Raw genomic sequence first — 12236 nt, 5'->3', positions numbered from 1 at the left:
TTTAATCAAAGAAGACGGCCACTAGGGCTTCCAAAAATCCAACACCTCCGACAAAAAATCGCTTCCAGAGGTGGGGAGTTCTGTCAAATTATATGGGGAGTGCTGGCAAAGATTTTGACATTCCGATTTTCAAATAAAAAATGGAACACCCACCATAAGGTGCACAACATCATGACCTCACATTCATGGAAATTAAATTAAATTAAAGTTACAGTGGGCTCAAAAATCTTTTATCTTTCTTGCTTGGAGGCATTTCCAAATAAATAAAAACAAACAACCGCTCCCAGAGGTGGGGAGTTCTCTCAACTTATATGGGGAGTGCTGACAAAGATTTTGGTATTCAGATTTTGAAATAAAGAATGGAACACCCACCAAAAGGTGCACAACATCATCACCTCACATTTATGGAAATGAAATAATTAAATTAAAGTTATAGTGAGCTCAAAAATCCTTTATCTTCCTTGCTTTGAGGCATTTCCAAATAAATAAAACAAACAACCGCTCCCAGTGGTGGGGAGTGCTCTCATGTTACATGGGGAGTCATGGCAAAGATTTTGGTATTCAGATTTTGAAATAAAAAATGGAACACCCACCATAAGGTGCACAACATCATCACCCCACATTCATGAAAATGAAATTAAATTAAAGTGACAAAGTGGGTGTTCCATTTTTTAATTTCAAAATCTGAATACCAAAATCTTTGCCATGACTCCCCATGTAATATGAGAGCACTCCCCACCTCTGGGAGCGGTTGTTTGTTTTATTAATTTGGAAATACCTCCAATCAAGGAAGATGAAGCATTTTTGAGCCCTTTGTCACTTTATTTTTAATTTCATTTCCATGAATGTGAGGTGATGATGTTGTGCACCTTATGGTGGGTGTTCCATTTTTTATTTCAAAATTTGAATACCAAAATCTTTGCCAACACTCCCCATATAATTTGTGAGAACTCCCCACCTCTGGGAGCGGTTGTTTATTTTTATTTATTTGGAAATGCCTCCAATCAAGGAAGAAGAAGCATTTTTGAGCCCTTTGTCACTTTAATTTAATTTCATTTCCATGAATGTGAGGTGATGATATTGTGCACCTTATGGTAGGTGTTCCATTTTTTATTTCAAGATCTGAATACCAAAATTTTTGCCATGACTCCACATTAATATGATAGCACTCCCCACCTCTAAGAGCGGTTGTTTGTTTTATTTATTTGGAAATGCCTCCAAGCAAGGAAGATAAAGGATTTTTGAGCCCACTATAACTTTAATTTAATTTCATTTCCATGAATGTGAGGTGATGATGTTGTGCAGCTTTTGGTGGGTGTTCCATTTTTTATTTCAAAATCTGAATACCAAAATCTTTGCCATAATATGAGAGCACTCCCCACTTCTGGGAGCGATTATTTGTTTTATTTATTTAGAAATGCATCCAAGCAAGATAAGGATTTTTGAGCCCACTATGACTTTAATTTAATTTCATTTCCATGAATGTGAGGTGATGATGTTGTGCACCTTTTGGTGGGTGTTCCATTTCTTATTTCAAAATCTGAATACCAAAATCTTTGTCAGCACTCCCCATATAATTTGAGAGAATGCCCCACTTATGGGAACGATTGTATATTTTTATTTATTTGGAAATGCCTCCAAACAAGCAAGATAAAAGATTTAATTTAATTAATTTCCATGAATGTGAGGTCATGATGTTGTGCAACTTATGGTGGGTGTTTCATTTTTTATTTGAAAATTGGAATGCCAAAATCTTTGCCAGCACTTCCCATATAATTTGAGAAACTCCCCACCTCTGGGAGCGATTGTTTGTCGTTGGATTTTTGGAAGCCTAGTGGCCGTCTTCTTTGATTAACTGTGGAAACGTCGCCTTCGATGACTTCTAGTCACACACCTCTGTTCTCCGGCAACCACAAACGTCTTCTTCTATGGCTTTTGATCTCTCTCTTTCTCCGTTTCTCTAACAACTGGAGTTGACCTAGGCGTTGCTCTCTCTCCGTTTGATTACGCCTTTCTCTTTATTGCATAAACAACACTTTCTCTCCTTTCTCTCTCCCTGTCTCATTTCATTTTGCCAAAAGGAAGTTTCAGGATAACTTCCAGATACACATCACTTAAATTTCATTTAAAAAAAAAGTTTTAAAAATAAAAAAAGCCAGCCATGTCACCCACTTAAAAAATGAATTAAAAAATTAAGTTCGAATATCATTTTCGTTTCCGAAACCCTTCTCTGATTTTCCCTTCCCCTCCTCCCCTTAATCTAATCCCATATCTTCACTCTTTGCTTCTAATATTTGTTCATTGAATTGGAGGTAAGTTACTATTTCGTCTTTTACTTCGCTACCAGATAATTCCATACTCTCTCTCACAATTTTTGTCTCATAAACAATGTTAAAACCTTCACTCATAGATTCATCTGTGTATTTTTCAAAATCAACAATCTTTTGGTTTGGAAGATTCTGGTGGTAACTCTTCTGATTGGATGGTTGCAATCAGAAAGATCTTCCATTGTCTTCAATTCCTCTATTATAACATGTATTTCACTGTGTACCGACGATTTATCACGCTCAATATATATAAAAAAAAACTTGGTTAGAAACATAAAAGGTGAATGAAGTAGTAACACTGCACATTTCGGTTTATTACTATTTCAATTTCGCAATATTTGATTGCGTTCTAAGTGCGCCTCCAAACAAATTTGTAACTTGAGGGTCAATTTGAGGCTACTCAATTCCGGCCTCAATACCACCTCCAAATCTGTACTCGAAACAGAATACAGATGGAAGTTTCATCCCGCACACACTGTCAGGGTATAGGACGATGATTCAGAGATGGCAAATGTTGCTGGAATTTGTCATAGAGAAGTAAATGTGGCTACTGATTTGAAAAAAAGGGCACCCCAAAGCTGAATTATGTTCAAAACCTGGCTTAAACGACCAGATGATCTTTGCTCTGTTCTAGGACACAGTTTTTGCTTAGCTTCTGTTAGTTTTCTTTTACTTTCCTATGTACCAAAAGAAAAAAGCGTGCCTCAACTTTTCACTGCAAAAAATATTCCTATATGACATTCCATTTCTATTTAGGGTATCATGACTCCCTTAAGTGTATTTTTTTTAAGTTGCTGGTTATGTTTGTGAAGATTGGTTTAGTAAAATCTTGACAAGGTTCCTAGACCATCTAATTGTACTAGATTATCTAATTGTACCATATCATCCAGTAGAAGATGTTTACCTTTTAGTATCAGTGTGGATATTCTCAATGGAAAGACTAGTCTTTTGGTGTCTACTGAGGTTAGTACCCTTTGGAGAAGCCACCTTACTGACGTTCCATTGCAATAGGAGGATTTACTATTCTCTTGTCTTCTCCATTAGTTTAGACACATTTCACGGTAGTTAGTTATGGTTGTTATGTTGTATATATAGGAACATATATCATTAACTATTGCTAATTGAAAGTTGTTGTTCACCTATGATAACAAAAATTGTGAGAGTTGGGCTAGAATTCATTTAGGTAGGAACTTCGAGTTGTAATATGTGTTCATAGTAAATTCTCTCACAGATGTAAATTGAAGTTCATTGATACATTAATTGAACCATATTGTTTTTGTATGTGATTCTTTCTTGTTCTCCCCTATATATTTTCTACTCTTTTTTTTTTTTGTGGGATTCTTTATTGTCAATTTGTCGTTTTTGTGGAATTTGATTTAGTCTACTCCCAACAAATGGGTGGTGAATGTTGATTCTAGGTTGGTCAATTGTAAATGAATTTTCAAACTTAAAGATGGTAATCCAAGAACTAATCAATGAAAATTCAAGGCAAGACTAGTGGCTAGAGGCTTTACTCAGAGAGAAGTTTATTATAATAATGTTTCCTCTCCTATGGTAAAGCACAAATCCATATGGATGTTGTTAGCTATGGTTGTTGAGCTTAACCTTAAGCTGGAACAGATAGCTGTTAAAGCTGCATCTCTATATAGAGATTTAGAAGAAATCATCTATATGAAGCAACTAAAAGGATCTTAGGTAAGAGATAAAGAGGATTATGTTTATAAACTAAATAAATCCATGTATGGTTTGAAATAATCACCGAGGCAATGGAACAAGCAATTTGACCAGTCCTTTGCAAGTATTGGATTTGAATAGAGCAAGTGTGATACTTGTGTTTACTTCAAGTTTATAGTAGAAGACCACTGCATAGTGTTGTTGTATGTTGATGATATTCTGATAACAAGAAATAGTTAGCCTGAGATTGAGAAGGCTAAGGTTGAGCTAAATAACAAATTTGATATGGAGGATCTTGGAGTTTCTTAGAAGATTATGGGGATTGAGATCATTAGATGCGTTTTGAAGCATTTATACGTGTCTCAAGGAACCTACCTTAGAAAAATCCTTTTGGGATTACAAACTCCAAACCTGTTTTCACACCTCTTGCTTCTCATTATAAGTTGAGTGTTGAGTATCTCCTGTGATAATGTAGGAACAAAGTTATATTGATGATATTCCATATGCAAACATCATTGGGTATTGATTATGCGGTGGTTTTGTACGCCCGACATAGCCTATGTTAGAGTGTTGTTGGCAGGTTCATGTTAAATGGCAGTGCAAGCTCACCCTTTAGCTCTTAAGTGGATTCTTCATTGTTTGAAGAGATCGCTTGGAAGAGTTTTAGTTTTTCATGGATCTGCCAGGGATGGTCCCGTAGAATGTTATGTTGACTTGGACTACTTTAGGTGCTTGGACACCTAAAAATTTCTCATAGATTATGTGTTTACTATGTATGGTACTGCAATAAGCTAGAAGGTCAATCTAGAAAAGGTAGTGACTTTGTCAACCACTGAAACAAAGTAAATTACCATGACAAAAGCAAGTGAAGGAAGTATTATGGCTACACGGTCTCTCTAGAGAGCTAAATGTGCAAGACATGTTGTCAGTGTCTACTGTGGCAACAACAATGCTACAAAGCTACATTTCATAAGGTAGTAGATTGCTCGAGGATATGTGAAGGTGATAAAATGAAAGTATCAACAAATCATAATCCCTCTAATATGATTACTAAGCTTCTATTAGGGAGATTTTTCTTTCATTGCTTGGATTTGATCAAACTAATTGTTGATTAAGCCTGTAAAGGGCTTACTGGTAGCTAGTCATTCTTAGTGAGAAGATTTATGCTGAACCAAGGTGGAGATTTGTGAAGATTGTTTCGGTACAATTTTGATGGGGTTCCTAAACTGTCTAACTGCATCAGACCGTCCAGTAGAAGATGTATATCTTCTAGTATCAATCTGGATAGTCTTGGTAGAATGTTTAGTCTCTTATCGTCTATTGAGACTAGTACTATTTGGAGAAGCCGCTAAATGACGTTTCAGCTCTATACCAGGACACTCTGTTTATGTGTCTTCTCGAATAGTTTAGATGTGTTTCATGATAATTAGTTATGGTTATGTTGTATATATAAGAACACATATCCTCAATTACTATTAATTGAGAGTTATTGTTCAAGTATAATAACAAAAACTGTGACAATTGAGCAAGAGTTATATCTGAGAGAGAAACTTTGAATTGTGACATCTGTTCATAGTGGATTTGATCTTGGACATAGAAGTTCGTTATTGCTTCAATTGAATCTTATTGATTTTGTGCGATTCTTTCTTGTTCTTCTCTGTATATCTTCTACCTGTTTTTGTTTGTGATTTCTCTTTATTATCGAATTATCGTTTTTGTGGTAGATGCTTCTACAGTTAATTTGATTTGAGGTATTCCACAACAATGTTTGTAAGTTGCATGCAATATTAGTCGTCGGTTGGTTTAGATGTATTGAAGTAGTCATATACATTACTCTTGTTTGAGAGTGAGTCGTAAGACGATGGTAAAGTTTGTGTCTTCATGACCAGATGATTATGGGTCTAAATCTAGGAACAGTATTTTTACATATTAAAGTGAAAGATTACGCGATGACTCTCTCCTATATCTTTGCAAAGCTAGGAGCCTCTGGCACTCGAAAGTTAGTTTTACACCAGACTCTTGATTTATTTATTTTTTTCAATATGAATGATTGTTTATAAGTTATTCTATCTATGCTATGCAGTCACTCGTCTAAATTAGGATGTATAAGAAAACCCTTAGTTTTTTAGTTAATGGATTGCCCATGATTGCAATGTTTGTCCTGTTCCACTTCTGAGCATGAATGCTAAAAACATGTGTTAGCACTGGGAGGAGAGGCATACAGTAGGTAGGATCTGTAAATAGCTGGTAATAGGAGAATAATATTTCAATCCCGGAAATTAAGATGATATATTCAGTGTTAACAATGGAACTTACAAAGACTCAAAGAAAGGAGACTTAAAGTGGCCCTGAAACTGTCATTGTCTCTTCAAAAACTCTAGTTTTACACAACCTGGATAAAAAAAACATAGACTGAAAATATAGGGCTTTGTTTGGTTTGTGAAAAGATTATTGTTTTCATGTTCAGTTTCATAAATATTTACAAAAATGATACCTTATTTCCACTTTATTTAGATTTCAAAATTTTGTACAAGAACCGGTTGAAAACAACATTTTGTTGCTTTTACCATTTGCCATACAAAATTTTGAAAGCAAGGATATAAATGGAGAGAAGGTAACATCTGAGTAATTATTTGCATAAACAAAAATGAAAACAAAAAGGTTTTCTCAAACCAAACAAACCGTTAGCTGAACGAAAACAATGACTAGTTGTAAGAGACTCGGGTAAAAGGGCTTCTCTAACCGAAACCAGCCACTTTTTCTTGCGACAGCAACTATAGCTCAAGTTAATTTGACTAGTTGATCCCTTCTTTCTCTTATTTATATATGCTGTTATCGTAGCCTTTGTTGGTTGTTCATCGCAAATTATACTTTATAGCTACCAGGCATATCATTCTTTTCATATTTCCCTTCCAGCTGTATACTCTTGAACCACTTTGCACATACAATATAAACGATCAAGTCTATTGATGTCAAGGCAGCTAAGAGGAAGTAAAACCTATCTAGATGACCTCTGTTTAAGTTTCCAGGGATCCACCCTGGCATGTGATCCTCGGTGGAGATCTTCATAACGATACTAACAAGTAAGCTACTTACATAGTTCCCAAGAGAGATGGACGTCATGCAAAGGGCACTTCCAAAGCTTTTTAAACCATCTGGTGTTTGAGCATTGAAGAACTCTAGCTGGCCTACATACATAAAAACTTCAGAAGCTCCAATTAGTGCATATTGAGGAATTTGCCAAAAGATGCTTAGAGAGCTTGTCCCACTGCAGTGGGGGCATCCTGTTTTTGCATATTTAAGCCTGTAGCATTCAACTATTCCAGCTGAAACCATTGCCATTACAGCTATAACAAGCCCAATCCCCATTCTCTGAAGCTCAGTAAGACCCTTGGAACTTGTCTTTTTAAGTCGTCCCACTAGTGGATCAATCACTCTACGGTAGAAGAAAATGAAGACAGCTACGCTGAGGATGTCAAAGCTAGACATGCTTGCAGGTGGTATTCTAAAATGGGAAATTGTAGTTTTCATGGCAGCCCCTTGTTCTACAAAAAGAGAAGCCATTTGTGTGAAAACCACTGAGTAGATTATGGTGCAGAGCCAAATTGGAAGAAGTCTTAGTATACACTTCACTTCTTCAACTTGAGTTATAGGACAGAGACGCCAGGGGTTATGAAGGCCTCTTTTTTGGTCTTCTACGTCTCTGGTAGATATAAATGCTGCTCTGTCCAGAAACCTGCAAAGCAGATGACAAATGTCAAATTGCTATAGTTTGGTAGAATGAAGAATGACCAATTATTCAGAAACTGTTTGGTGTTTAATTTTTAAGTTGTGCCATGGTTTAAGCAAAATGATTAATTGATGACATCAATACAGTAAAAGCATTCCATGCAACCTCTGATCTACAACTATAAGGTATTAACATGAATTATATTGAGAAGTATTTAAATATATGTGTTTTCATCTGGAAATAGCTTCTAATACTTACTTGAATCCGTCGGTGTGAAGAATCTTTCTGTTGCCATTAGTGGGAGATTCATTTTCATCCATGACATATAGATCCTCTTCATTTGATGTCATATGAGCTCCCCATTTCCTTAATGCAGCAACAAGGACTTGGCCGAACCTTGAAAGAGGATTGCCACTGGGTTTGAAGTGTCTATATCTTGGGGTCCCAAGAAGAAATAAAACAAGGGCAGCAAAAGCAGAACCTGCAGACGCCCAGAACCCAAGTGCCCACAATCCTTCATCTTCAAAGTAGCCTAGAATTGTGTTTGAGAAGAGTGAACCAAGGTTCAAAGCCAAGTAGAAGTAGCTAAAGAAGGCAACCTTTGAGTAACCCTCCTTAGAGTGCTCCTCGTCAAACTGGTCAGCTCCAAATGTAGCAATATTTGGCTGATACCCTCCATTCCCCAAAGCAATGAGATAGATTGAGAGGTAGAACATCCCCATCTCCAAGCTTGAATGTTTCCCACATGAAATAGTTTCATTTCCACAACCTTTCGGCCTAATCAAGGAGAGGTATGATGAAATGGACAAGGACACCAGGCCCTGTTATTTCAAACCAGAATATTAGTTAATTACCCGAGGAATGCATTGGCTTGAAATTAAAGAGGGAGGAGAATAAGGAAGTGAAATGAGATCAAGAGGATATCACTTACTATCACAAAAATGACCTGAAAGATGGCACAAGTTTTGTATCTTCCCCAGTAAGAGTCACTTAGGAAAGCACCCACAAGAGAGAAGATGTATACTGTGCCAGTCCACTTGCTAACATTGTTTGCAGCATCAGCATTGTTTTGCCCCATCACTCTTGTCAGGAATAGCACTAGGTTCACCCCTACTCCAAAGAATGCTAAGGTTGCCAGACCTTGGTTCACTGATTGATACCATCAAGAAAATAAACAGTGTCAAAATAGTGTTTATTAGTATTGTAAATTGTGATATTTGAATACACTCACATGCATCCTTGCTTTAAGTGCACTAAAGCTGTAACTTGTTTGCGTTATCCCAGTAGTTCTATTAGTCTTTAATTACGTATTTTGCAGATAGACTTTCAAATTGTTGCAAATTCAGCTAAGAAACATGCAAATTTTATTCTCAGTTAATTGTTTAACTCATATCTATCTAACGTGGGTATAAAGGTATGTGCAGAGGGGAGAAATATAGATGTGTTAACATGCATGGATAAATCAATCAGGGTTACCATAACTCGCAAAGAGTGTTGGATCACGTCACTTGAGAATATATTGAAGGCCGATTATAATAATAATAATGGCAGGTCCGTAGTTCACTGTGAATGGTGCATTCCCCACTAACAAGCATTATAAGCCACCACAATTAACATGCACACATGATACTTAATAATATAATTTTAGATATTCCAGGTTTTGGTTTTGGAAAGCACACGCTTATAGTCATGTAATGATAATGGTTTCACACACAAAAATAAATAACACTTGGAATTTTCTGCTATAAATAAACCCTTTTTATCTACTATTGTTAATTAAAATATACAGCCTGGCATTAATTCTGTAATGAGAGAAGTGTATAAAAAAACTTGGCTATATCAAGTGTTTTGGTTTTGTGATTTTGGCCATTTGTTTCCTAAAATTTTAATTTTAGAAGAAAAATATATTCTACTTATAAAATTTATTGAAGACTGATTGGTCGATGATCTTATTCGAAAAAAATGTATTTCTGATTGCGACTCATATTTCAGTAGTAGCAAGATGGCGACTCTCTTTCTTGCTTTCCACACACAAACAAAAATCTCAATTTGCATGATTGAAGAATCAGGAATTATCTAAAGCCAACCAAAACAAAAAATAATATTCATACAAGGTTATATTCCGAATAGTTTAAAGTTGAAATTATTTATTTATTACGAAGTATCTTTTCTGTTCTCAACTAAGGTATTTGTAAATTAATTAAAATTCGTTTTTGTTGGATTCCTTACTATACCATCCCTATAGAAACAAAAACAAAAAAAACAAAAGATATATTATCTCCGCATGTGTGTACTTTTGCATCTAAAAAACAATCACATAATTCTGTATATGTACATGCACGTTACTTATTTGCTCACTTCTCTGCACACACGAAAAAGTCTCAGAACTAACTTAACAATTCCAATAATACTTGGCTGCTTCTGACCTACCAATTTCCCTTAACCTTTAATGGTGTGCTTATGTTATATTTTGGAACAAACTTCTGAATAGGTCACTCAGCATTTATTAATTATTCTTCCCTCTTACTATTATACTATCTATATCAATCATTTAAAAAATAATTGCTAAAAAAATCAATAAATGATGTATTTTTATCATAAAATATTTATATTGATAATATCAAACATTATACTTTCTACCTGCTGTACTAATAATTATCATTCAAATGTAAATATCAAAATTAATTCAAAATACTTGAAATGATATGAATTAAAATATAATAAGCAAAAATTACTTAAAAAAAAATATAAACATACCAACTAATTTAACTAGCTGCAAGTTCTCTTATAGGAAGTAATGCTATAACACATCTTCTAATACACTCTTTTTAATTCAGACCATTACGTGTTAAAATTACTAAAATTACAAAAGTAAAAGAAGAAGTTATTAAATGAGAATGAGAACCTTATGGTGTATGTTGTTTTAATAAAATTTAGTGAGTAAAAAAGAAATATATTAAAAAGTATGATTTTAATATATATTTGTTATCGGTACGAATGTGTGTTAGCTGCAATGAATTGGGTCTGTATTTACCAAATGTATAGATAACATTGCTTGCACACATTGGTTGGTTCATGGTCACACATCCATTGTTAAGGACACGTGGCAACGACCCACGTCATGCAGGATCCTAACACTGGTTACGTGTCAGGAACGTATTCCCTTAAAATGCATGCTAATTTCTTCACTCTCCCTCTCCTTTCTCAATTATTGTGTTCTTTTATCAGTATTCAGAATCTCTCTCTCTCTTTCTCTCTCTCTCACACACACAACTGGATCAAGAAAAAGTACATCACTGATCCAACAAGATATATAGTGAGGTGGAGTAGAATTTTCAGCCAGGAATCGCAAGCTGCTAATTTAAAACCTTTGATTTTTTGTAAATCGAATGGAGCACGAGGTTCCTGCATTTAAGATGTGTCGTTTTCTACTGAGTGAAACTGATAAGATGACGAAGAAGCCTTGTTTGTTTGTGAAACAATCCTAAAGGCAAATTCTAGAGTTCTTTCAGTGATAAGCTATCTAAAGTACACACATGTATTCATCAAATTTTATGCTAGCTGGAACAAGGTTCTTCAAACTTCTACGGCTCCAACTTCTGCCACGAGTCATCACCCCTATCATCAGCTGCTACTACACTTCACGTATCTACCATCAGATACTACTTCACGTTTCTTTCTCTCTCTCACATACACAATTCATGAAATCAATAACACCTTTGTTCATTCGTAGGATTTAAAATCATTTGATGCATTACAGAACCATGAAACATAATGAAAAATGATGATATATTTATATTTGAAATTGAAACTTACACAGCACTATGGTTCCGGCAACCCATCTCCCAGATTTGGCTCTGATTGCAGGACGACCGTGCCAATCAACGCTTCCATCCAGAGTTAACTCTTCTGTGTCATCTTTGAACTTTACCTGCAGATTGATTTCAACATTTAAAAGAAATGACACATTTTCCATAGATATGTGGTGGAGAATGCATGCATGCAGTTATCTGCAGATGAAGGGAGTATATATAGAAAAAAAAGAAGAGAAAAGGGTAAGCTGAGAAGAAAGGATTTGAAGTTTGTTATATATATACCTGTTTGGAGAGTTCTAAGCAGGCCATTGATGATGTGAAAGTGATGAAAGTTGAAGAGAAAGTTGTGTTAACTTCTCAACCTGCTATGGAATGCAGGTGAGAGAGGTGAAGCAGAGGAAGGTGTTAATATGAGTGAAGGCTTTTAGAAGAAGAATGAAATTTACACATGATGCAGAGGGGTTGGGTGTATCCAATAAATAGGGGAAGCAGAGATGGCTTCAACGGTCCAGATTTCAGAGTACAGAAGTGGGGACATCCCACGTGTCATCGTCTATAATATAACTTTATAAAAAAATATATAAAATACACTCACTTTATAAATTATATGAATACTTTATGTACACAATAATTGTCACATTAATTAATATATGTATAAAAAAAATGAAAAAAAAAAATAAGGTTATCTAA

General features: G+C 35.2%; 1 protein-coding gene across 1 annotated transcript; it reads right to left on the bottom strand.

Annotated features, from left to right (window-relative positions):
* Window positions 1–6265: 6265 nt before the first annotated feature.
* On the bottom strand, window positions 6266–11997 carry LOC114177318 (protein NRT1/ PTR FAMILY 7.3-like). Its single transcript, XM_028062608.2, has 5 exons — window positions 11829–11997; window positions 11548–11662; window positions 8663–8880; window positions 7990–8552; window positions 6266–7737 (listed from the first exon to the last, which is right to left on the bottom strand). Exons 1-5 carry the CDS (start codon window positions 11853–11855, stop codon window positions 6867–6869), a joined length of 1794 nt encoding a protein of 597 aa, XP_027918409.1. The 5' UTR covers window positions 11856–11997; the 3' UTR covers window positions 6266–6866.
* Window positions 11998–12236: the final 239 nt, after the last annotated feature.

This window comes from Vigna unguiculata, chromosome 3 (assembly GCF_037176805.1).
Source record: "Vigna unguiculata cultivar grain cowpea cultivar isolate G323 ecotype 2 chromosome 3, ASM3717680v1, whole genome shotgun sequence".
NCBI classification, from domain to species: Eukaryota; Viridiplantae; Streptophyta; class Magnoliopsida; order Fabales; family Fabaceae; genus Vigna; species Vigna unguiculata.
The sequence above is the reverse complement of the archived record's forward strand: the minus strand, read 5'-3'. Positions and strand labels throughout refer to the sequence as shown.

Bases quoted from the DNA above. Each gene is read 5' to 3' on its own strand.
- LOC114177318 (XM_028062608.2), bottom strand. From the start codon at position 11,855: ATGGCCTGCTTAGAACTCTCCAAACAG. The intron at 8,881-11,547 runs GTAAGTTTCAAT...GGTATCAATCAG, and splicing joins TGCCGGAACCATAGTGCTGT to TGAACCAAGGTCTGGCAACC. The intron at 8,553-8,662 runs GTAAGTGATATC...TTGAAATAACAG, and splicing joins TTCAGGTCATTTTTGTGATA to GGCCTGGTGTCCTTGTCCAT.